At 37.6% G+C, this 27150-nt stretch overlaps 2 protein-coding genes across 4 annotated transcripts in view; one reads left to right on the top strand and one right to left on the bottom strand.

Annotated features, from left to right (window-relative positions):
• LOC128985166 (uncharacterized) overlaps positions 1-17525 on the top strand; it is a 32019-nt gene extending 14494 nt beyond the window's left edge. Inside the window, exons 7-17 of the mRNA XM_054404547.1 lie at positions 168-330; positions 5053-5177; positions 5837-5966; positions 6118-6631; positions 7584-7773; positions 8453-8598; positions 14125-14264; positions 14485-14667; positions 14896-15000; positions 15611-15817; positions 16464-17525. Of these exons, the coding sequence (XP_054260522.1) occupies positions 168-330; positions 5053-5177; positions 5837-5966; positions 6118-6631; positions 7584-7773; positions 8453-8598; positions 14125-14264; positions 14485-14667; positions 14896-15000; positions 15611-15817; positions 16464-16631 (2071 nt within the window). The 3' untranslated portion in view covers positions 16632-17525. The remainder of the gene's footprint in view (positions 1-167; positions 331-5052; positions 5178-5836; positions 5967-6117; positions 6632-7583; positions 7774-8452; positions 8599-14124; positions 14265-14484; positions 14668-14895; positions 15001-15610; positions 15818-16463) is intronic.
• On the bottom strand, positions 17517-24751 carry LOC128986189 (MD-2-related lipid-recognition protein-like). Of its 3 annotated transcripts, XR_008490105.1 has the most exons (5): positions 24600-24751; positions 22802-22927; positions 20671-20840; positions 19119-19259; positions 17517-17677 (listed from the first exon to the last, which is right to left on the bottom strand). XR_008490105.1 is itself a non-coding variant. In XM_054406389.1 (4 exons), exons 1-4 carry the CDS (start codon positions 24685-24687, stop codon positions 17588-17590), a joined length of 474 nt encoding a protein of 157 aa, XP_054262364.1. In that variant the 5' UTR covers positions 24688-24751; the 3' UTR covers positions 17517-17587. The 3 variants fall into 3 exon arrangements, 2 of the variants coding, with proteins under 2 accessions (XP_054262364.1, XP_054262363.1); XM_054406389.1 differs by lacking the exon at positions 19119-19259; XM_054406388.1 differs by lacking the exon at positions 17517-17677 and having other exon boundaries at positions 19027-19259.
• Positions 24752-27150: the final 2399 nt, after the last annotated feature.

Consider the following 27150-nt stretch of genomic DNA (forward strand, 5'->3'; position numbering starts at 1 on the left):
TCTACGTGAACACCTTGTTTGCAAAGGGTAAAGCCATAAGTACTAAATAATTTTCACCCAATATTTCCACATTAACTTATGGACCACGTAAGTTATCATCCTGTACAACGATGTTTTTCTTTTTACACCCAAAGTTGCATGTCAAATAACATAGTTGTCTGTTGCAGCCCTCAGAGTCAGTTAAGACAACACGGGGTGTATCTGGGCACCCCTAGTAACTCTGGTCCCACTCAACCTCCTCCTAGCAGTGCTGAGATCATGCGACGAAACCAGGAGATACAAAGACAAATCAAAGAAATGAAGGAGGCACAGGATGATGGTGGCTTTCAGGTAGGGAAACTTGTGAAAAGTATGAGGACCGTCTGTATATTCAGGTCATGGAGCACGTTGCAGCCAAACAAGCTGGTACAAAACTGAGACCAATGTTGTGTTCTCTACTTTATCCGCTACTGTTCTTGCCAAATCCCACAACCAAGGAAGAAGTAGTTTTGTGATAATATTCAAAAACGTTGTTAAAGAAAATTGATTCTCCCGCCAACTACAAATCACGTTCTTTGATTAGATTTCCGTAGTCTCAGTCATCAACCTTTATTGAAGTCTTTCACCAGTTGACAGGTGCCTAATAGTGCAGTAGAAATAGTGTTGGAGGTGGAACTAATTGCAACATAAATTATTTCAGTTATAAATGATAGGTAATACACTTATAAAAAACATACTAAAAATATACATTTGTACTGTTACGCAAAATACGGTTTTTTGGTCGCCATTTAAAAAAAGTGTTTAATTTTAAATTATTGTTAAAAAATCTGGTTTGGTATCAAATTATAGAAAATATCATGCTGGAAAAGAATATAATGGTTGAATTTAAGATATACTGTTAACAGTGATGCACTATGGGTGAAAAAAGTTGCGTTTAAAAACGTGCCATTTAAACGGTTTTTTATTTATAAGTTAATTTATACTTTAATTTTTTTTTCATTTTTGACCCTTAAAACATAAAATTTCCCAATTTCTCTCTAGACCTTTTTAAGAGCTTAAAAAACCAATAGTTAAGTTTATCAAAGTGTTTTTGTACGGTTATTGGTAACGGAGAAAATTCAAAAAATTGGAAATTTTAAATCCCCATGTTATTCTTATGGAGAATATTGTAAAATGTTGTAGTTTGCTTCTTTATGGATATATTTTGATAAAACTTTGCAGATTTATTTATTTTATACTAAACAAAAATATTTTACTAAAACACACTTAATTAGTTCCATTGTAGCAGCAAACCTAGGTACTCGTTTCGTTAAACCTAATGTTATTTATTTAATAGACTAGCAACAGAGCCCATTGTGGGTTAAATACAACAGTCTCTAGTAAAATAATGGGGTTGAAATCCGTACACCACTTTACTCACTAATATTTTGGTACAGATTAAGCTCATAACATTAGAATCACACACTTAACATAAGGAACACACTTTAAACACAAATGCAAATTGTTAACAACAATATTTAATCAAAGAAAAATCTAATAAATAACAATATAACGATAAGCTGTTAAATTATTAACTCATTTTTCGTATGATTAGATTATACATACTGGTAAATCAATTATTGCCATCTATAAAAACAATTGGTTTTTCTTTTCCAAGTCGGGTTAGCTCTTCTAGACCGGTTTTCATAATTTTGGCCTTAAGCCGGGTTTACACTACTGTATGTAGCTAAACCTGCTATATAGCAGATTTGTGTAACATCTAGCAATGTTGTATAAAATTTGCAAGAAGAAAAAGTAACTTTTCAAAAGTGCTATATAACACTGCTATATGTAGCTAAAATTGTGCTATCCATCGGGAGTCGGTAAATAGCAAAAGAAATACGTGCTACATCTAACATTGCCATATTTAGCAATGATAAACATATTTTTTTTTGCCTAGCATCTGCTATCATTTAGTGCCAACAGTTCACAGTTGTAGCCTCCTGGGTGCGGACGGTTTTGCTCAGCGATCTTTGTTTACAATGGACGGACTGGAAACGGAAAGTGACGGAAAGTGCGCAGGATCGGGATGCAATTATAAACTTAATTGAACTGTTCTGTGGACAACCGGTGTTGTGGTTATACGTAAAACGTTTTTGAAGTCGTATTTCCCGTTTTAATCATGGACTGTCAGCGTATTCGTCATCATTTAGGTCCCGTAATAAATCTGCTATACTGTACTTATTTCTCGAAGCAAGAAGCAGTCGAACCTAAAACTTGCTAGAATCTTCGCTTCAGCCTCTCTATCTGACTTCCAAGATCCCCGCGATAGCTGCCACGAACCATGTCTCTTCAACGCACATTTCGATACGGAATGCGAAAGAGGTTGTGCTACATATAGCATATAGCACGAGCACCATAGAATCACAAAAATTGTCCGTAAATTGTTCATACAGCAAAAGTTATATAGCAATAGTATATAGCAAAAGTTATATAGCAGGTTTTGCTACATAGTGTAAATCCGGCTTTAAACTAAACCTATGGACGCACCATAGATTTGCTATCAAGCATCAGCACTCATTTTGACGTATATTTCGAGTCATGCACAAACTGCCTCCCTGTACATTACTTACGGGAGATATTTTTTTTTTTAGTTCGTTTGGCTCTTCTACCCGATCGATTTTCATAATTTTGGTCTCAAAGCTATGCAAGGACATATTTGTCATCAAGCATCATCATTAATCCATCAAATGTATTACTCTACGAAAAAAATTAACTTGGAATTTTTCATTTTTTACTTCAATTAAAAATGTATTCCAGCAGTTAAAATATCCTATATGTTTTGTTTTATCTTAAAACCTTCAGTGAAATACCAGCTTCCATTAGAATTATTGATTATTAAGATTGGATCTACCTAAAGCACACTGCTAAATCACAAACAACCTGTATTGTTTAAAAATGGAGTTATTTATCATCGATTTATAGTCAAAAGATCATGCTTGCAACCTCAACAAATCTTGGTTTCACCTAGCAAATCTTTAAAAAAATTAAACTTTCATAATTATTTGAAAATCTACACAAATTAAGCTTTCCAACGACCCATTAGGCAATACAATCGGTCTAGTAGAAGTCTAGATTTAGTTGTATTAAGATTTTTAAAACTGAATTACTAGATTTATTTGAAAATCAATTAAGACAAATGGTAATTCGTTTAGTCTGCAGCTTTGCTGCGGCAGGGGTATTTTTTACTACGATTGCTAAATAGTGCTTATAACCACTATTATAACATTTTTCAGCATTAAATTTCCTATAATTTGATACCCAAAAAGTTATTTTTACGAATATTAAAATTTTGACATTTTTTTCAAGATGGCGGCCAAAAAAACGTATTTTGCGCCACAGTACGGATGTATACTTTTAGTATGTTGATTAGAAGCATACTACCTACCATTCACAGCAAGAATCATTTCTGTTGCAATTAGTTCCACCTTAAGCTATATTTTCAGTTATTTCTACTGCACTATAAAGGATATGGGGTTTTAGAGGTAAAATGAAACAGTTTTCCATGGTGAGGGCAGACTACTGTTGTTCACCAGTCTCTGTTGTGTATGCCTAAGAAGGCTTTTTAAAGCAATAAAGTGGACTGTATTTGAGAGGGATATTGAATTTAATTTTGGTTAAAAATATAATGGACTTTTGTTTAGTTTTGACACTTTGACTAGTCCCGGTGAGAACTTATTTTCAATGTCCAAATGTTCACGCAATTTAGTACACACGATTTACAATCAAATTAAAAGGGTTAAATGGGCGCACAAAAGAAAGAGTAATAAAACAAGAAAATAGGAGGAGAAAAGATAGAATGAACGATGCTACACAAATAACATTATTACGAGGAAGCATTGCACTTGGAAATACAAATGTTTACAATTAAATTTGTAATGCTGCATTGTTGGCCATATGAGGATTAATGCAATTGACTCTCTCCTCTGTCACACTGATCAGCAGTGAAGGGAATTTCGCATGCGAATCTATTATGACTGAACGTTTAGAGGAAATTGCTGAATTGATACGTGACTTTATAAGACCATCAAAGAAAATTATACTAATGCCTAAAAGTCTTAAACTCACTGATCAGCGAGCAAAATTTCCTTAAATTCAATCTTTGTCTTCTGGAAGATGATGAACGCCCAATGCCGGCCTTGTGCAAATGTGTAAGGCTTTCAGTGCACTTCCCTAACCTAGCACTTGCACCTTTTCTATGTCAAATCCCTTTTCTTCATACATATCTGTTGATTGGCAACAGTAAGTAAAAGGGATTGCTTACCGAAACCTAATCACACAGAACAAGATTCATGCTTGGCGCGAACGTCACATTTCCTTCATATAGTTTTTGGCTATTATGAGGAGATTAATTATCTCTTAGAGGTGGGAACCAGCTGAAATAGTGGATGAAGGACAAATAAAATTCACAAATTTTATTTTACAGACAGACCTTATAAATTTAGTGTTTTATTTGTAAACAAAAGCTTTAGAGTATACAGTTGCAGATTAAAGGAAACACATTACAAGGTGATTTACTGAATTGGGTAGTTGTTGAATGAATGTACATTTAGCAGGATACATCTATACTCAATTCCACGTTTACCATGCAATACAGTTCTTGTGGATATCTACATTACGGGAAACATTATGCTTTTTGTAGTGCAGGTTACAGTTGCGTTAACTACCCTTGTGAAGGCATTGAAATATATTTGACTTATTTCTATAATATCACAGTGTTTTTGTGAATAATTTAGATTTTGACAATGGTATAGCCAAAATAAGTAGGTACTTAAAATCCTCAGGAAAAAGTAAAGGAGTGTTTTGCAAGTTATGATGTTTTTAGACAGCTTAAAATGCAATGCTTATAGAACCTCCGTATTGGATGGTGAACATGGAATGGAGTAAGTGCTACTACCTAAGACACTCAGGCATTTTTACATTGCAAGACATTTCACTACCAGAATAATAAAACAAAAATATGTTATGAATGCATACAATAACTTTGACAAATTAGATTAAACATGTTTCAAATGTGATTTATCTTGTCGCCAGGAGGTGATGGGACGTAACTACAACACGGCAGGCAGCAGTGGAGGCCCTCGCCACTCCATGATCGAGATGGAGACTCCTCGCAGACCACCCCAGTCTCATACTGAGCCCAGTCCTCATCATCAGAGGTTAGTTTTGTTTTGATAATGATATTATTTCTGGTGGTTTGGAAGATGTCCATCTATGGAGTTACATTTCACATTTGTTTGGAATTAAATTATATTTCATTTGTGTTTATCCACACCAAATTTTTTAATTTTTTTAAAAGGAACTGCATAAATCATGGTCTTGTTACTACCGGTACTTAATGTTGACTTTTTGTTGGATAGCATCATTAATTAACATTCCAATTTTGCATCTGGGTTCAGAATCAATCTTACTTGGAATCAAAAGAGTAATCTTCAGTTTTGAAGGCGAGTGCAATAACTACTCCTATACTTATACATATACCAAGATATTGGTAACTTCTATTATCAAGGATTGTACAATAATTTTACGTGCTGTCGTTCTTGGAAGTAACTTAAATGATTTAGTTGAGTCTCATTTTTCTTTTCCTCAACGTAACTCTAAGCTAAAGATTTTCCCTCCAAAGAAACAAATCTACTAATATTTACTTAAGTTTCCTTTCATACACAAGTCCGTATTTTGACTCGTCAATATATTTTCTCCAGTAGGCTTGAACCCTAGCATCCTCATTGAGCTCCAACCTCATATATTTCTCCTTCATAAAAAAATTGATAGTAATGTTGAAGAACATTTTTCATAGTCCTGTGGTATGTCTGAGCAGGTCGGCTGCCAGTGGGAGTGGCAGTGTGATGAGGCCAGGAGACGTGTATGGACGACATTACCCTGACACCGGAGGATATGGTGTTCCTGGCACCCGACGCAGCGTCTCTGAAGCAGAGAGCGCGAGGAAGGTTAGTTTATGAAGCTCGTTCACACATATTACTGATTACAAAATATGGGTAATTATTGTTTTTATTTGTCTATAAATCCCATAGAACATAAATATTTATTCCAAAGCAATAATTTTATCATAATACTCAACAACTTCCTGTATTATTTCAGGTAGAGGCCGCAAGGAGAGAAGAAAGGTACTACTTCCAGCAACAAAACCAACCAAGGCACACAGATCCTAGAGCTAGCAAAGAAATGGAGAGCATGGGGGTTTACGTGTCTCGGAACCCAGGAGACCGTACATCCAAAACACCAGAGTCAAGGACTCCAGACTTCAGCCGGAAAACTGAACGGGATTCTAGGACACCGGATTTCCACAGGAAGAGCGAACTACTTTCAAGGACGCCTGATCTGGAGAGACGGATAGAAAGTGAAAACCGAGTGTTGCGTTCTCAGTCTGTGGAAAGGTTGGACAGTCGTGATGTGAACGGAGATTGTCGGATAGAGATGGACAGGGAGAAGGAGAGAGACAGGGAGAAAGAGGAGGAAGATGATGAAGAGGGGGGATTTAAGGGAGGGGCAGGGGGACAATCAGACTCTGGGAGGGGAAGTACAGTGTACAGCAGCGGAAAAGCAAAGACGGAGAGAAACATTGATACCAGCCCGGAGCCAAACACAGTCACAGGTGAGGAATGTGTAGAAATAGATCTTAAGAACACCCACCAATGAATCATAGTGTGGGTATTGTTAGGTCGACTCACACTTTTCTAAATGCTATGATTAATATGTGAACCGATAAGTGACACAAAGAAACACAGGTTAGAAGCAACAGCCATTGTAAATGACTTTTTCATCACTCTTACAGAAAGTAGCTATTTTCAATAACAGCTGATATAAAATTAAGTAATTGTTTCCCAAGCTCTAATTCAGAGTAGCGAGAAAAAGATGAGCTGATGCTCTCAATCCGGTTCTTCATTTGCCCACTACGCAGAGCTGGCCTTAGGCACGTTCGAAAAATGCAGCCACACAGGGCGCCCTGAGGTGCAACTCAGGGGTCTCAGGGGGCCCCAAGCTTGGTGCAAAATCAAAAAAATTTTATTTTACGTTAATTATGAAAAATTTACAAGGGAAGAGTATAAATACTAATATTAGGCCTATACATTGGATTTAGTATTATTAGAATAAATGGAAGGGGCCCGAAATTTTGGGGAAAAAACATTCCCAATCATCGGGACGGAATTACATTAGGTTCAGGATTTTCTCAGGACAGGTTTTGATCATCTATTTTATTGGCATGGTTAATATTTCTACACATTTATATTTTTTCTATACAATTATATGGATCAGGCCTATGTTAAATAACCTACTGAGTTGGTTATTGGCAACAAAGTAAACTTGAAAAGCACTTTTAAATATCAGTAGGATTTTATGCCCATCCTTTTCTTTTGTGGTAAAAAAAAAAAAAAAATAGACCTTGATGGATAGAATTTGATATTATTACTTCGATAAGGATGGGATCACAAAAATAGATTCCTGAAAAATTATCCAGAGTTGGTAAAGACAGGGGATAGTGTACTTGGTATATTTTTATATTTTAGTATTAGTCTTTCTAAATCACAACTATGATGTACGGCCAGGCCCCGGAGACGCAGGTTGGGTAGACATGGTGGAGTCTGAACTCCGTCACATCCTGGACCCCAAGCTGCATCTCAACATTGCCAACTCTACAATGAGTGAGAGCATCTCCTCTATGACTCCTCCTCTACCTCCGCTCTCACCTGGGGGCTCGTCGTCGCCATCACCCTCCCCGGACTACAAACATAAGAGGTAAGTACTACTTTGACTTACACGGGGAAAATGTGAGTGGTTGTCAGTGATGTATACAGTCGCTTTATAAAGTTACTTGAAATTCATATGTTGATCATGGTTTGTTCCAATCCATTCAGAGATACTTAGCTTACTAACTCAGGCTATGCTCCTACATTGGAAGCAGAATTTCTTCAGACTTGTCGGTTTAAACGGGCTTGTCCGAATCTGACAAATACAAACATGTTTGGCGTTGCTTCCCCTCCGATACTCTTGTGACAAGAATCAAACTAGTTTCCAGTCCCAGTCGCAGGTTGAAAATCTTAGATCTTTCCTTGTCGACAGCTGACACTGAGCTGAATCCTGTGACTTATATTAGCTGCAGTGTAGAAGTGCTGGATCTGTTCTGGTCGGGTTGACTGACTAGAACAATCCAATGGCTTTCAATGTGAGAGTAGTCTTAGACTTCACTATGATGATCAATGATCATAAACCATCACTTCTATATTATTTATTGCACCTGAATAGTTACTGTGATTATAGCCCAATTTGTAGTTTAAATCAACTGTGTTTTTCATTGTTCTTCGACCGTAAGTGGTTTTAATTGTTTTAAAAATATGTGGTATTGCATATGTACTGCAAGAGAATTAGCACCTCAAGGTATAATGAATTCATAACCTAATATCTGATATTTCCACAGCCTGCCGTACAACAGCAAGCCAGAGTTCAGTGTGAAGCCTAGAGGTGGCCAGAACAGTCGGGCTGTGTGGAGTGCCAGGGTAGGAGCTAAAGACAAGTCTTCACATCACCGTCTGCCTCCCAAAACATCATCCAAGCTGCCGTCAGGTAAAACTATAAGTATTGTTGATGTTTTTTTTTTTTTTTTTTTTAATAGAGGGCCAGGCTTCAAGTAACCATGGGATTGCATCGCAGCTAGAACAGCTTATTGTGCACCCTCATTCACAGGTCCTCATTCTTTGTCAAATCCCAGGTCCTTTGTGAACCGTGAGATCCTTTTGACAATGGTGACCCGTTCTTCTCTTTGATCTCCAGTCGATAGGCCAAGGGATCTCATGCGCAGACCTTGCAGGGCTGGGCACATAAATATCACGTGGAATGCTGTCTCCTCCTCCTCTCCACATTTCCTACATAAGAGGCTTTCAACTTGAATTCCCATCTTGTGTAAATGTCCACGGAATACCCAATGGCCGCTAATAAAGCCAACCACCTTCCGCAGGGTCTTCCTACTCAGCCCAAGGGCTTCTGCCGCTATCGCACCTGTAGGTGCCTTCAGCATTCTCTTTGACTGTACATTTCCTTCTGTTCTTTCCCAGTTCCTTTGATGTTCTATGAACATCCACTGGCGAACAGCTCTCCGTGCTGTGTTGTAAGCAATACCACACGTCGGCTCTGGACCCATGAGCGGGCTTTCAGCTCCTTTGTTTGCCCACTTGTCATTTCCCTCATTGCCAGCAATACCTTTGTGCCCTGGAACCCAACTAAGGATGATCCTGTTGGTCTTTCCCAGGGCTTTCATGGCTTGATGACAGTCCCATACAGCCTTGGAGGTAAAGTCGAAACTGTCAAGTGCCATTAGTGCTGCTTTGCTGTCTGAGTTCATGTATATAGTGTGGCCTATAAGACCGCGCTTCAAACACACTCTCGCACACTCAGACAGGGCCACCACTTCTGCCTGGAATACAGTGGCCATTTTTCCCAAACTTACGCAGAACTGCACCTTGGGTCTGACTCCATATATTCCAGCCCCCGTGCCCGTTGGCTTTTTCGAGCCATCCGTATACCAGGTGATCCCCCTTTTCATGAATTCAGGTTCACCCTTATTCCAGGCATCCCTGTCAACAATGTTGACATTGTATGGTTTTTCTAGATCTGTGATCTTCACCATCCTGTCTGGTAGCATTTCCAAGGAGTTCTTTTGCACCTTGTCTACAATTCTTGTGTGCTCACTGGAGGCATTATACTTCCAGTTGCCACTACAAGCCATTCTGTAGGCTGCCATCCTTGCCTCTCCTTTCACAATGATGTCGAGAGGTGGCAGGTTTAGCACTACTTCCAGGGCTGCAGTTGGAGTGCCTCTCATGGCTCCTGTGATGCTAAGGCATGCGACTCGCTGGATCTTTTGTAGTCTCTTTACAGCGGTAGTTTGCATTACCTTGGTCCACCAGACCACCGAGCCATCCACCATCATCGGTCTTGCAACCCTAGTGTATAGCCAGTTAGTCATTTGTGGACTTAGACCCCAGGTCTTCCCAACAGCCCGCCTCATCATCATAAGTGTGGTCTGAGAACGTTGCGTTATATGTGCCAAATGGCTGTTCCAGGTGAGCTTGTCGTCCAGCCTTATTCCTAGGTACTTGAACTCCCTCTTAACCTGGATCTGATTACCGAAGAGAGTTGGTACTCTAGCGATATCAACATTTCTCTTCCTTGTAAATGGTACCATTACAGTCTTCATTGGATTGACCCTCAGACCTTCCTGGTTACACCACCTCTCCACTATGGACAATGCCCTCTGCATGAGTTCCAGGCAAGTGTTCATAAATTTTCCTCTTATTAGTACAACAATATCGTCAGCATATCCTTGAGCGTACATGCCCTGTGCATTGAGCTCGGACAGGAGATCGTCAACCACCAGATTCCACAGATTTGGTGACAAGACGCCACCCTGTGGACACCCTCTTTGGGCCTTGACCTCTCTCACCGTCCCACACAGAGAAGCTTGCGCTCTCCTACTTTCGAGCATGTTGCCTATCCACCTCACTACAGTGCTTTCCACATTTCTTGACACCAGCTTTGATACAATAGAGCGAGTACTGGTGTTGTCAAAAGCTCCTTCTATATCAAAAATGCAGCCACCGCTATTTCCTTGTTCGAGATAGCACTTTCAATCTTACTAACCAGCGCATGCAGGGCTGTTTCGCATGACTTTCCCTTCTGGTAGGCATGTTGGTTCGGATGCAAAGGATGGCTTACCAAGACCCTATCCTTTATTCGTCTATCCACTAATTTCTCCATGGTCTTCAGGAGAAACGATGTACAAGACAACGATGGCCAAGGTTATGTCCAAAACCTCTTCCCTTAGTACCACCCCTCTCCTCTGTCTAAAGGTTGGTTTGGATCCCTTATTAAGTATAACTAAATTAGATTCAGCTACAAAACTTAACAAGCTCTCACCTCTCTCATTGATATTGCTGCTGCCCCAGGCCACATGATGGGCATTGGCGTCGCAGCCCAACAGCAGGTGTTTTTTTTCCCTGGCTCCATATTCGACAACCATCCTCATTTCTCTGGTCGGTGGTGGTTCCTGGGAGTCATATGGCAGGTATACTGAGGCAAGCAGGATTTTGACGTTACCGTCACCCATCTGCCCGTATACCTCGGTCACGGCACAATCCCTAGAACAGAGATTAGTGACTTTCAGTGTCTTAATATTTCTACTGACAAAAATGCAAGCTCTAGGTTTGTCACTGTCAGTATCATATATCAACTCACCTTTTGCGGTGCTCATCCCCATGATTCTGCCTCCTGCGGTCCATGGCTCCTGGATCAGAGCCACGCCTATGCGGCCGGCAAGAATTTTCTGGCAAAGCGTAGCCGTAGCCGCCTTGCTGTGTTGGAGATTTATCTGGAGCACCGCAACCATCCTCTACTTGTGGGGATCCTTGCTCCCATGCAACCTGAAGGTTACCCTCTCGCAGCCCAAGAATGGGCGCATCGCAAGAGACTTCAGCTTCTGCAGGGAGTTTTCGTCAATTATTATGACCAGGAATTGTCCGCTAGGGTTTGAGTTCCCCCCAACGACCGCCCAGTGGTCTGTGTCAAGGTCATTCTGCAGCTTTATGCCCTGCATCACGTCCTTCTTGGTTGTTGCCCCCGTTGTGGTGGGAACAAACACTGATACTTTCACAGCCTTTACAAGTTCTTTGGCTGGGGCAAGCTTTAGCGAGCTGCCCTCAAAGGGGCTCAGCTCCTGAACCTGTTTGACTACTAGGCATCCACCTTCAAGATGGCAGCTGCTTATCCTGACGTCTTTGCCACGAATGGCCCGTCTGGACAGCTCCCCCTTGATTTTGTTGGCTTCAACCTCTGTCAATTTCCTGTCCGGGTGTTCAGTTCTGGCTATTGCCATCTTCTCTACGGACAATGTCTCTGAATATGTGGGTGCCGATGTCCTCTTTGAAACACCGGACCCCTCTCCTTCCTTCCTCCTTGACTTCTTTTTATCACCCCCAGCATCCTCAGGTGTCAGGTGCTCTCGCCCCCTCTTTCCACCCGTCCTTCTAGAGGCTTCAACAGAGTCGGCTTTGGGAGTGCCGCCCTCACCCTGCTTTTTCCCAGCATCCTGGTTCCCAGAGGAACCGGCTTCGCCGGGAGCAGAGTTCGGGTGCTTGGCAGCCCACGCCAGCCTTCTCTCACTTCTAGATAGCACCTTCTCGCCTTTGGCTAGAGCTTCCGCTATCCTTTGTCTTCGTAGCTCTCCCCTGGAAAGTCGTTTGTTTTTTCGTTCCTTTCCAGTTTCCGGGAGCTTGTCATCTTCATCAGATTTTAGTAGGCCTTCCTCCTCCATTAGGGTCGGATCTTCTACATTTACACTAGCAATAGAAGTGCTTTCGACCTGTTGGTCACACTTTTCTTGCTCATCAGTTATGTTTTTGTCAGTTTGCTTACTAACTTTTGTTTGGACATCCATTTTGTTCCCACGAGTACCGGGTATATAAGGTCCACCTCCCCAGTGACCCGATTAGAGAGGTAAGGGGTTCATACGACTGGGTTCCCCCTGGTTCCCAGAAGGCTCCGTTTCTGACACTGAGTATTAGGCCCCCAGTGCCGCAAGGCTCTCAGCACGGGTCGCATTACACCTTAGCCCAGGGCCCGCAATGCTCAGACATAGCTATTGCTATGACTGAACGTCTGGGTGGGCTCCCTGCTCTAAGAGAGGCAAGCCTCATCTTAGACCAGCACGAAACACCCAGTTCTGATGGTGCTGCTGCCCCCCACCAGAGAGTCATTCAGGACTCTAGCCTAGATCCGCCGAGATCAGCGTGACAGGGGCCACGACGTGAACGGTGCAGTCATTGGACTACACAGGCCTGTACTTCATTTTTGTACTGGCCTTCTCGGACGGTCTTGAGCACCATAGATGCCCCTGGGGGAGAAATAGTCCTCGGTTTCAGATATCATTGCAGCCTTAGCTGTCCGAGGGACTACCGCACCCCCTTAACCCCCTATTTTTTCTTATTTTTTTTTTTCTTATTTTGGTCAGAAGCACAATCATTGTTGATTGACATATTGTTGATGTGACGTGATAGTTAAGTTCAGTTAAGGTGGGGTATGAGCCCACTGGGACTTTTCTAACATTTTGTCCTCTTTAGCCTGCAATCTTTTGTTGGGATGCAGACCTATCTGATTGGTATAGAGTCCATTGTGGCTCAGGAAACTCAAAAGCATTCCAAAACGTCAAACAAAACAAGCATATTTTTCTTTTACGGATAATGTTCTTCTTTTATAATACAGGGTGTTTTTAAAAGAATGCTGGGATTTTAAACGGTAATTGCTTGGATACTATTCAAGGTAACTAAACGTTTAATACTCCAAATTGAAGCTAAAATAACTAAGTTTTGTAACCCGTGTGGCAAGGGCCGTGTGGCAACTCTGACTTTGGCATGCGAAAACAGGTGTGGGATGATAGGCCGCTATTGTGACTCATACGCCTGACGCCAGTCGCCAGTAAGACGTTTAAGGCGCAACAGAAGGCAATCATTGTAATCTGTAGTTTGCAGAGTTTATATACATTTCTAAATTAAACTAAATTTAAATCTACTTGATGATAAAGAAACTTGAAGCTGGTTTAATGAGTTGCGTGGCACCGAAGTGTTTTGAAAAGACATTCACCTGGCCGGCTAAAAACAAGCGATGACATAGACGAAGAAATCCAACAATTCTGCATCAGAAGCCCAAAAAAATCTTTTGCTCGATGAAGTCTTCAGTTTAACATACCTAAATTGGACACTTTATGATGTTATCTATAAAAGATAGAGCCTTTGTGCCGAAAAAGATTCAGTTAAGACATCAGACAAACCCGCCGATCGCCCTAACCGTAAAGACTTAGCCAGTTTTACGCTCATATCAGATTGATGAAAATCTGAATTTTATTAAATCATTCCCAATTGTATGAATCAATGAGAAAAAAACTTTATTCTTTTCCCCTCAATTTGACGTTTAAATTGTTTAATTATCTTGAATAGTCACCGAGAAACGACCGTTTGAAAACCCGGCATTCTTTTAAAAACACCCTGTACTTCTTTGAACATGTGTTGTAAATTACTGCTTCACATTCTGTTGTGTTTGCAGCCCTGCTGTGTAGCAGCCTTGAGCTGGACTCTATGTTGGATGAAGAGAACAACTCTAGTGATGAAGACACAACCATAGACACTACAGACACAAGGGCCATCAGGAAACAACTGGAGGGACTGGAGAACATGTACTCTGAGGTAAGTGGCGAGATGCTAGTGGTTCATATAGTGATACTGTTTGATTATTTATTGAACTGAGTAATGTGTCACTGTTGTATGTCACTTTTTTAGACTTTATACATAAACTGATCAGATGTTGGCTGTTGTTTCAAAATTTGGATGAGGTGGAGGGGATGGGATCGCTTCCCCTCAAACCGCCTAAATTTTGAAAACGGAGTTTAACTAGTCATGTTGGCAGGTTTTGAAGCTACTAGGAGTCAAAAAGCAGGCTGGAGGGAGGGGCTACCAACCCTCTGACCCTCGGGTACACAAGCGACGACTGTACGGCAGTCTCAGCTCTCTACCATCGTCTGTCAGCTCTCGGCCAATCAGGGACAAGCGCCGCCACGACCAAGAGCGCAAGAAGGTCAAGGATATCAAGGTATGTTGATTGCTATACGCTTTATGATTCTTTACATTAAGTAACAAGGAATGAACAATCATCATTCACAATCTTGCCTATGAAAAGAGTTCAAGTTCTTAAGTATTTTGATGATATTTTTATTTTTAGTTTACAAAAAAGTTAGTGAACTTTATCTCATGATTACACTGGATAGGCTGTAATGCTATTTGAATATTAGTTTTAATTTGAGCTCTCTGTTCATGGCAGGGTATCAACAAGAGGTTCCAAAGGCTGGAGTCTCATGTGGTGACGTTGGCTCGTAGTGTGGCTCATCTCTCATCCGAGATGAGAACACAACATCTCATGATACAGGTATTTATTATGACAAACTAGTTCTCATAACTAGAGTAGACTTGATGAGAATTGTACAGTTTTCAATTCAATATTGAAACATTTTTGAAAAATAAATCAGTTACAGTTTTTTTGTCATACTGCAGCAAAGACAGCCGTTTTAAATACATGCGTTGCGCATATAAAGTAGCATTTTTACTCTCTAGGGAGTAAAAGTATTTTTAGCCCCTACTGAATAATAAAAAGTGTGAAAAAGTTTTGTGAATTGTATTGTTTTTATCTAAGATTTAAAATTAGGGTAGCTGCCCATTTGTGTGATTGGATTCAATTCAGACTTGTAACCTATTCCATTGTTCCTGGAAAATAAGGGTATTTGCCCAATTCCTGGTACCTAATATTTAATTATTTTATTAAAACCAATGAATTTCCTCTTATTCCTGGTCCTATAGTGCTATTAAAAGTGTCCTACAATCGGCTCTACTTCGGTATCAAAGCTGAACTTCTTGCTTAAGTGAACTTAAGCCTATATAGAGTTGTTGGAAATATGCCTCGTTTGTGTTGGCAATATACATTTTTGGACTAAACTTTTTATAAGTGGTTTACGTTATTTAAAATATTTTTGTTAAAACAGGAGATGGAGGTGATTCGAGGTGAGTTGGCTGCACTGAGGACACAGAGCAACATGGCCACCGCACGGTCGCACTCAATGCCTCGTGCTCTCAACCGCATCAGCGTAGAACAGTCTAACAGCAACCCCGAGCGAGTCAAGAAACTCACAAAGTTTTTTGGTGATGAACCTCCGCTTCTGCGACTCTTCCTCAAGAAGTTAGGGTATGAGGTACGATTGTCGCACTTTACTATGTTGATCGCACTTTGTAGTGTAGGGTTGTTTGATTAGTTTAAATCATGGTAAATTAGTGGATTCTCTATAGGGAAGTAAGATATTGTCGTAGTTGTCATTGGGGAACTAGTTGTGAGGTTTTGAGGTTCCTATTTTGACTAATGATTATATTACAATTGTTTTCTAGGAATAAAACTTTTCTAATATACATGAATATTGTGTTGCGGTAGTTGACTTACCTGAATGAGAAAGCGTAAGGCCCACTTGTGCCAGGATAGCTCTTTACTATTCAGTTAAGCCCGCTGTTCCAACTACAATTATTCTTGATAGTTGCCCTTGCACTATTTTATATCATTAACCTCATTTCTAACATCATATTACAGCTGTTTAAACAATTGCAAAACTGTTTATTGATTATATTTTATCCGAAACATTAAAAACAGGTTAAACATCACAATGTTTTTAACAAAAACTATCTTCCCCTAGATTGTTTTGAATTACCTAGTTGAAAATACGTTTTGAAAACACCAACGTAAACGTGGCTTAGGATATTGATGTTCAAATGAAGAACCACACCTCATAATGACTGCCTGAAAAAATATAATTTGTATTTCTACATTCTAATAAAATATCCCTCTTATAGAAGTACGCCGCGGTGTTTGAAAACGAAAGAATCGGACTAGTGGAGCTGCCGTACCTGACTGAAGAAAGACTTCACAAGCTGGGTATTCCGCTGGGACCAAGGCTGAGAATCATGCAAGAAGCACAACTGGGCTTCCCTGTTCCTGACAATACTTTGTGTATCGTGTAGTACCTGAGAGTAAAACAGTATTTTTGTTGACACTATTCGGCAAGGACAAACAGTATATAACATAATTCCAAGGTGTACCAACCAACCAATCACAAGAACATTTTTATACATTATTCTAAATATGATTGCAGCGTGCGAGTAGAGTTATATGACCCATGTAGCTTTATTGCTGACGGATCAGCTGATTTTTGGCCAGCTGATTTTTGTTAGACTTTGTAATCATGCTAGCTCAACTACGGCTGTAATGTGTACATCAGTCCTGTCAAAATTGAATCAGCTCTCCTCTCGTAATATGGAGTTCTAAGCACAAGTCCAAGTGTTTGTAGCCAAATATTAAGTGTGAGTGTAAGCATTATATTTTTTTGGAGTAGTTTTCTCTATATGCCAAATTCCATAAATTAAGTCTTACTTTCTGTTATTCAATGAAAACATTATCATTTGTTCTTTTAGATAAGTTTTCTTTCTTCTAAAATTCGATTGATTAAATTAATGATTGAAAAAAATCAAGTTAAAAAATAAAAAATCATAATAGGCTATTTATGTTAATATTATCTAAATTTATTTGTACATTTCTATTGTTTATTAATACCATGGGACCAAAGATTTCATGTATTACACAGTTTTGCATTAAGTGTAGTTCTAAATGTAAATAGTTCAGTGTAAATAGATAATTCAGTGGCATTCAATAAGAAGTGTTTATAAACTAATATATGTCAAGTCTTCTAAGCTGTAAATATTCTACTATGGTCGGTCATGTAAATAGAGATATATTAGAAATAGTTTGTTAAATAGTTGTACGTATATTGAAAACTGATTATTTAAGTGCCAATAAAATCAATGTGCTGGCCAAATAACTTTTTTTGTATGAAACTCACAAGAAATATATTTTGTGCAATCTATAATATGTTTATTTATTTTACTTTACATTTCGCTCTGGTAACATTGGATTTTCTTTATTATTTGATGAGAGTTAGAGGGTATTTGAAGCAGCATTGTCGATGGAAATCTTCCTCGTCCCATAACTTCCATCTGATTTGATGAGTTGTCTGGAACAAAAAAGCAAAAATTTTTATACACAAATATTTGTGTTTAACAAACAAGTTTGGGGGTTATTTAATTGGTGTTAATGCCTTTTTAATATACTAAATTATTAGGTTTTTAAGCATTACGAAATTGATTCTAAACAAATTACAATATTTTGTTTTTTGAGGGTAAAAATAACACCATAAAACCCTGTTCCTAAGATACAATCATGCCGTTTCAAGAACTAATTTGAATAAAAACAGGTTTAAACTTTGTACCAAATTTGACCAAAATTGAATGATAAATCGAGTTATGCCTGCGGATACATGTAATAGCGTTTTTGGTCTCAGAGGACATCAAAATAAAAATGCAAATCGGTCAAGGGTCTAGGTCTTGTTATAAAACCTACAGCAAGAGCTTCTTCCCTGGGGAAATTCACTATAAGTACAGTGATCCAAAACATAATTCTTACCTTGATAATTTTACAGGTGCTTATATATAATTCGGTCACCAGTTGTGTAATCAAATATAAAACATTTTGTTTATTTTTATAAAATGATTTTTTTGCTGAATAAATTTTTCCCTTCCTGTGATTTCTAGTTAGGCTGACGGGGTCAAGAGTACAAGATAACCTCAAAGTTGTTTGCCACTGATAGCCATGAATAAATTATATAACATTGAAATTAATCGAGTAAAATTATCAAACAGCAGTAATACCACTATCTACTCTTTATTTGTAAATCTTCATCTTTGTTAGTAATATTCAAAAAGGTATCTGAAGACCTTTAATATTGGGTGTAAAAATACTAACTAGTTCATCTATGCCTGAACTATATTTTTCACACCTTTAGAATCCAATACACTTCTAATGTTTTTCCTATTCTTATGAAAATTAAAATAAAGTCATCAACATTCCCAGGTTTTACGTATGCCACATCAACAACTTCTATTTTAATGTCCAGTATCTGTAATTCATTAACAATATTAGCCAACCAGTTGTCTTATCTGTTGATTTTGCTGTATCTTTGAGGTCAGATAAGTATTATAAAGATGAAAGATCAAGTTAGTTTTGACCTCAAACAAGACAGGCTATTACATTTCCAACCCAATTTTATGAACCGATTGTCTTATTGTAGCTTAAACAACTTCTTGCAACCATGATAATATTTTTATTATATATATGCATTTATTCCTAACCATAAATTTACTTGTTGAATACGTATCAACATCACATAATCCTTTCTTCTTTCGTAAATTATTTTATAGAAAATTGCAATTATCTTTTGACTTGGTAAAATAATGTCAATTAATTCATATTCAAAAGCATGATATTTCGCCTCTTTGTTCATAACAAAAAAGAAAATACAATAAAAATGTTTCAATATGTATGTATTTTATTAACAATACATATATCAATGTCTTATTTTTACTTGCAAATAATAAATATTTGTCAAATGTAAGTACATTGTGATTAGGAAAATTTACAATATCTTGAATCCAATATAAAGTGTAAAATTAATTAACAAGTTTGATGGGAATCTTAAAACAGCATTGTTGGTGGAAGTCATCTTCATTCCATAACTTAAACTTGGTAGGATGCGTGCCCTGAAACAGTAAGAAATTGTAAGATTAAACAGGCTATAAGTCTGGACGTATTAAAAATTAAGTACTAAACATACTCATAAAAAAATAGATGTCGTTGCAATTACAGCAAATTTCAATAATTGACAGACGTAGGTTAAGTTTGTCTAAGGTGCCTAATGTCTGTTTTTGAATTTCACTATAATGAAACACCCAGTAACCCCTGATTTTTGTTCATTTGACATGTTTGTGGTTCCATACATTTTTCGGAGAAGGAGTCCTGGTAGCACAGTGGTTTTAGTGTTCGCCTTGTAATCAAAATGTCGCCTGTTTGATCCTGAGAAAAGTGTGTAGCTTTGTTCAAAACTGGACCCAGCTGTTCTTGTTTTGTATATTGGGCTTTTAGTTTCAATAAATGGTCCTGACTAAGGATCAGCTGGTCGTAGTCAGTAACAAAGCTACACAAGACATCACACTCCAATCTAAAATCATATATAACTTATTTTGGGTTAAAACACGCACATAGGTGGCATCCCCATTCCAAATTATAATGACAGTCTAGTTTACTTAATGAAAAAAATTGTGTTTTATAAATCGGTTTGACATGTATTTTATATTTTTCAATGTTCCAATATAGTTAGTTGGCCTTGTATAGGATAGGATATATAAAAGATTATATAACAAGAAACCACCCTTTACAAGTTAGTTCTGCCCCTAATAGCACGTGCAACGAGCAAAAGAAATAATAAAGACAAAGTTAACACTGTACTACACTGGTTTTTCTAACAATTAGTTGCATACTTACCACAAACAGTCCACAACACAACTCAACACAAACATCACAAAACAAGTCCAGAAACAGAAACCCACATGCTTTTCACCACAGCACCATAAACACTATCATTTTTGAATGTTGATGTCAGTATTTTGGGATAAATAACAACCCATAACTGATTATAACAAACACCCACAACACATCAAATCGTTGATGTTCCTGAAAATAAAATGCACCACTTTTCTTCTCTTCTTGTTGACACTACACATTTGTAAATTTAAACATTAAACTCTATTAGCAGACAATTTTTTTAGAAGCCAATAAACTGTAATTAAATCAGTGAAATCATTAATGCCTAATTATTTTTAAATGCCAATTAGTTATCATTCAACTAACAAATATCCACAAAACATGTCCACTGCCATACAATTGACTTCTAATAAATATTTGTTATGCAAAATTAGAGAGAAAATATTATTTACGAGTAATGTATTTATTTAACACTTGTTGAGCTCCAGTAACCCAGATTTATAAACATTGAACTGACTAAATTATTCCCTTTGTAATAATGGTTAGGATTGTTCAAGAGATTATGATTATGATTATGATTATAGTATATTTCATGGCTATACTATAATTTGAAAGTAGTAATTTTCTTACCACAGGGAATTGTTTTTCAACTTGCAGAGCGAAAGTGTAAGTTTGACGCTTGTTTTCTTCAATAGGACAAGTTGTGTACTTGCATCCGTTGGTGTCCATGTTCTCAAAACCTATGTCGACCAAAGTTCCTACTTTGAAAGCTTGACTTCCAGCTTTTGACGTACCCCAATCTGGAAATGTTTGAAGTATTTATATTTACTGCGATATAATTGTAGATAATAACTAATTAGCTTTACTTCTGCGTTGCAATGGAGTTTAAAACTATTAAGCTAATCACTTTTAGAAATGATCCCTTTATGCTGCAAAAACCATATATTGCTTATTGGTTATAGAATTTCATACGTTTTCTATAATCAATGGTATTATTATTAACATAACCGCATATTTAACAAATTAATCTACTTATGAGTTTTGTCATCATCTGATTTTCAGTGTGTAAATAATTGTGTAAATAATTTGTGTAAATAACTGAGAGAATTGGCAACATCGTTTTGGCGAGACCAAGTACGGTACCAGCTTAGGTACAAGTGGCCACGGCAGTAAGCAGTAAGTATATTAATAAGTAATATTTGACATTATTCAAATGCTGTATTATGTACACTTCAACGAATAGATACTTTAGGCCCCGGCCACACGAGGCGAATTTAAGCCGCGCGGCTTATCTTCGCGCGAAGTTAAGCCGCGCGAAGTGCCTGGCCACACGGGGCGGATGAACCGCTTCCTGTTGGGGTTTCCCAGTATCAGTACTCTATTAAAACATAGTTCAGTTCACTCTTTTTAGTCATGGGGAAACACTTATGTTAGTTTGTGCATTAAAAGCGTGTGGTGATCTGGAACGTTAACATAAATCATTGGGTCCATCCCTTCATAACGGAAAAACAATTTTTTGTGTTCCAAACCTTTTACGAGCACATTCGAAACCATAGTTCGGAGTTCATATGTATCAAACATTGTTTGAACACCACGCAACCGGTAGAAAATACACAAAACAAACTCAAAAACCACTGGAAATGTCCGAAGAATATCTCCAATAAGCGCGGCTGCCGCGCGGTCGAACCGTATCGTATGGCCACTCTCATAAGACTAATGTGTCATCCCCTCCAACGCGGCTTAACTTCGCGCGGTCGGGGGACGACATGTTGCGGCTCAACCGCACATGCGGCTAAACTTCGCCTCGTGTGGCCACTCTCATTTGATTCAATGTGTTGTCGAAGCCCTTAACTTCGCGCGGTTAAACCGCCTCGTGTGGCCGGGGCCTTAGAATTAAATTAGAGAAACTTTCTAACCAAGGCAACTTGATACAATTACTTGCCTAGTGTAACCTACAGTAATAAGAGATACTAGGTATGCCACATTAACTATCTCAATAGGTAACAGAAACGAAGGGTGAAAATTGAATTTTAGGCAGTTATTCAACAGAATAACAGTTATTATCTTCAGTACTTAGGCTTATTCAACTATGGTATTTTATATATAGGATCCAAAGCCAGCTTTCCATCATTCGAGCAGTTTCGCTTAGGCTACGGGGAACTAGACGAATAATTCGAAGCATTCAATTTGAAGATGGTGCCGCAATTCCCCCATTGTTCTATTGTTAACATAATTAATTATGTAATGGCCATTAGTTATGTCTGTAAAATGTTATGTTTACATTTTTTTACTATGGTATTTTTAACAAAACTATTGATTACAGCTGAGCTAAATAAATTAAAGGTCCATAAATGGGATGTCTGCGTCAGCATCCAAAGTCAATGATGCCATTGACTATTGGATGCTGACGTACACATCCCATCTATATGGACCAGCTGTCGCCAATGTTTTATAAAAAATGAACGTAGTCGTGTGAGCCAGTCAGAATGTGTTAGTGTCTAAAATTCTATTTTCTGCCTAATTTTTTGTTGCTGATACAGTTCATGGGTCAAAGTAGTTGCTATAGCTCGCAATAAGTTTTCTATCAGTGTGAATTATTTAAAAAAATAGTGTATTCGACAGAAATAAGTAATTTAGATCAGCCCAAATTTGTTGGTGGTGGATCACATCAACTACAACAATTTTTATTTAAAAAACTGGCGACAACTTTACCATGTGGATGTATAGTTGTATCAATAGTCAAAGGTAGCACTGTACTCACTTGGAGTGTACTCGAAGGAGAGAGTTGCATTTGTTCCCAACTTGATTTTACATGGTTTGTCTTCAGCAGCCTCGGGACAAGGGTCGATCTTCACCTCATGCACGATACAGTTGGGGGATTGGCCTCCTGCAAATATTTGAAAATATAACAATCTTGTAGAAATGCCTCAGCTCTGGGTACTTAGGGGTTGTACTTGTTTTCCTTTTTTAGCGAATTTCCCATATAGGGAATAAGCTATTACCGTAGGTCTCAAGGTTAGACCTGGACCCGGGACCGATACATTTTTCATTTTCATTTCCCCAGAGGCCAGAAACACCATTCGTTTAAATTTTTGTGTACCAGTAAGATCGGATCATGGGAACGGGGTTTTATGGGGTAAAAATTGGTTACCTCATTTTTAACCCTCAAAACAAAAAATCTCCCAATTTCTCACAAGAACTTTATGTTTGTGTAACATAATTCATATGTTACACAAGACCATTTTGAAGAGCTTAAAAAACAAAAAATAATTTAAATAATTTAAAATAAAAATGGAAATTTGCTTAGTCTGTAGATTTGCTGCAGCGGGGGTATTTTGAGGAATCTACTGTGTTCTTATTTTCCAGGTATGTTCTTGGTCTGTAACAAAGTTATCAATCACACTATTCTTCAACATAACATTTATCTTTGTTTTAAAATATGCACCCAGTGTGATATGTTTAGTGGAACCTCAAATTTATAGTAACTTCCTTGATTGTGAAAATCTTAACTTAGAACCTATTAAGATTTTATGGCCGATTGGGGTCCATGTTGGCTATCCTGCTAACTCGCCTGTTATATTTTTTGTTTCTGCTGACTTTAAAATTCAAGGTCAGAAGATAAAATCATTTTATTAACCAAAAAAGTTCGAGTTCGGTTGTAATGGGAAACTTATGATTTTTTATCAAATGTATATAATGAAATTGATATATCCTTATTTATTAATCTCATACAAAATATATATATTATTTTTGTGAGTCATATTAAAATACACTATACTATACTATATTATAGTATCGTATTTGGTGAGTCCGTAGTGCCATGAACTCTGGGCCCAAGGCAGCGATGTCGTGGGTTCAGATCCTGGTCACTGTCACAACTTTTTATCAGTAAAGCTCATACCCTTGTACTGTACCCTCACCCCTTACTTTGGTGGATATGTTTCACGCACAGGCATCCGTGCTTACGGGGCAAATACAAGGGAAAAGAGGCCGTCAACTTAAAAGTATGATTTTTTTTGTACAATTTATAAATAAAGAGGCTGTAAGCTGTCGTTAAGTTTTTTCACTATACAAATCAAATACAATACTACTCTCTATTTTCCCCTGAAACAAATTATATACAGCAAGTTACAATATAGTAGGTATAACTTTCAAATAATATTTTTTTATTAATTTATCTATTTATAAAATTTACATTCATACTGCAGCAAATTTGCTGGCATTAGCGAAGCAGCAGCTCCAGAGTTAAATTTTCCTAAATAGTAGGCCTATAGGAGGCGTAAATAATATTTTATTTTATTTGATCATGAAAACTCTTTTTTGGACATTTTGCCATTTCAATACTATTTTGTCAATACAGTACTGGAGTATTGACTATTCTAGAAAACTGGGATTCATGAAAATCCTTATTCAGTAAAAAACTAGACTCACTACTAAGAAAATGTTCTTTTTTACATCCCAATTCTAGATTTGAAACAAAAGCATTTTTTACCAACTAGAAAAATTATATAATAATAATGCGAGCTGGCTACCTATCCTAATTGCAATGTTTTACTTACCGGGAATGTAACATTTCTGAGTTTTGATTACTTCACTGTAAGCTAAGCCACAGATGGCCAACAGCAACAAAGGTTTGAAACACTCCATGGTCACTGAGCTATCAGATAGTACTGAATTGAGCAGAGCAGCCTTTGGTCAGCTGATGTCAGATGTCAGTCTGTCAATACAGCTAACAGCTGCACTTTGCCCCAATGAGGATGTCATAGATTAAAAGCTGCCTTGGCTACTACATGTCTCAATAGTCAAGGTTTTGCTTTTTACCTTGTCTCAGGAACATGTTGATAAAGTGTTCTTGAATGAGTTGTTTGTTAAATGTTTAATTAATTTTAGTCTTAGTTTTTAGTAGGTACCCTACAAATATGGGGTGAAACATATTATTTTGTTAATGGTAAAAGGTATTCATGGCCCCGAATATAAATTTGTTAAATCTATCAAATCGATTATAAAACCATTTGCTTTATGTAAAATATATTTAGCCATTTTTTAGACCTTTTAGCCTTCCTCACCACTGGACTGTGAGGTTTTTATCCTTAACTTAATTGAACCATTATATTTTCTCAAAATAGATTAGTTTACTTCATTTAATTTAGAGTTATGTATTCAGAAAAATATATAAACAACAACCACTTGTAGAACTTTCTGAACTTATAAAAACGAGCTAGTGTCAATGTTTTCATTTAAGTTCATTTTTGTACAACTAATATGCTTTTAGCGAATTTCCTATATAGGTAGTGCTATTACCGTAGGTCTCATGGTAAGATCTACACCCGGGACTGATTTACTTTTTGTTTTGAGGTCTCCAGAGGTCAAAAATACCATCTATCCAGATTCAAAAATGTATTTGGCCAGGTGATCAGATAAACCCGCGGATCGCCCTAAGAGTACAGACTTTAGCTAGTTTTTCCCTCATATAATATATTGATGTAAATCTGAATTTTATTAAATTACTCCGAATTGTATCAAAGTATAAGAAAAACTTTGTTCTTTTCCCTTCAATTTGACGTTTAAATAATTTAATTATCTTGCATAAATAGAGCTATTACACCCCCTAATGTGTTGGGAGTTGATCGTAAAATTGCATAATTATGTAAAAAGGAAATACCATTCTGGTTGAATGTGTACTGGGGTAACTATAGGATTAGCGGGGGTAAAGTTATGAATAGTTCCCGACTGTTAGGGGGTTGTGGGGTAAAAATTGGGTTTTCCCATTTCTTACCCAGAAAACATACAATTTCACAACTTCTCTTCAAAGCGTTTTGTAGAGCTTAAAAAAATAAATAATTTAGTATGTTGAAGCATTGTTGTATAGTTATTGATTACAGATAAAATTCAAATAATTGTAAATTTCCCATGTTATTTTTATTGAGAAAAAATAAATTGTTGTATAGTTTCCTTGTTTATGGATATATTTTGATCAAACTTCTTGTCAAACCTATTTATTTTATAGGTACTAAGCTTAATCAATAATTATACATTATACATGTGTAAATATGTGTGTTATTATATTTATACATGTCTATATTGCTACGCTAATAATGACAGGATGATAAAAAAATATATAAATAAAAAAATCTTATGTTATTCATATGGAGAATAAATTAACTGTTTGTTTGCTTGCTTATGGATGTATTTTTGTTTAATGAAAATTTGATTTTTTTATTTCACGCAAAACTATCAAAATTGCAATAAAAACACATCTCATTACCTTCCCTGTAACAGCAAACCTAAGTACCATTAAAATTAACGATTTTTAATCCTACTAATATTATAAATGAGAAAGTTTGGATGGATGGATGTATGGATGTATGTTTGTGACAAGTGAACGCGAAAAATACTGGTCGGATTGGGCTGAAATTTGGCATGATGATAGCTCACATTCCCGATTAACATATAGGCATATTCTTATTTCAAAAATCCTTTCGGGCTCCGCCCCAGTGGCTCTGGAGTTTCCCATGTTAACCTTATGAGAAATGAAATTATTGAATCTTAACAGCTGTTTCAATTAAACAAGTTGGTTCTGTTCTGTGATGTTCAATAGCATTAAAGTCACAAAAATTACCAACAGGGTGCAGCACTATTATTTCTTTTACATTTATGACAACAGCTAATTTGCAACCAAAAGGTGAGTGAGCGTAGTGAACGAACTTCAACCTGGAGGCGAGTTAGCGTAGCGAACGAGCTATCCTGAAGGCAAGTGAGCGCAGCGAACGAGCTCCAACCTAAAGGTGAGTGAGCGTAGCGAACGAGCTCCAACCTAAAGGTGAGTGAGCGTAGCGAACGAGCTCCAACCTAAAGGTGAGTGAGCGTAGCGAACAAACTTCAACCAGGACGTGATTGAGCCATGCGAACAAGATAATCTTGAAAATTAAGAAGTTAAACGGGGCAAAGCCCGCGGGTTACAGCTAGTTATATAATAAATCTGACAACTTTAAGGAAATAATTTAGTGGAATTGAAACCTGGTAAATGGAAATCCGCTTAGTCTGCAGGTTTGCTGCAGCGGGGTTAGGGGTTGGTTTTGCTTCCAATCTCTATTCCTGCTAAACAGAAAC

This window comes from Macrosteles quadrilineatus, unplaced genomic scaffold (assembly GCF_028750875.1).
Source record: "Macrosteles quadrilineatus isolate MER2022 unplaced genomic scaffold, UCM_ALF_1.0 Scaffold_2__2_contigs__length_208266976, whole genome shotgun sequence".
Classification (NCBI taxonomy): domain Eukaryota; kingdom Metazoa; phylum Arthropoda; class Insecta; order Hemiptera; family Cicadellidae; genus Macrosteles; species Macrosteles quadrilineatus.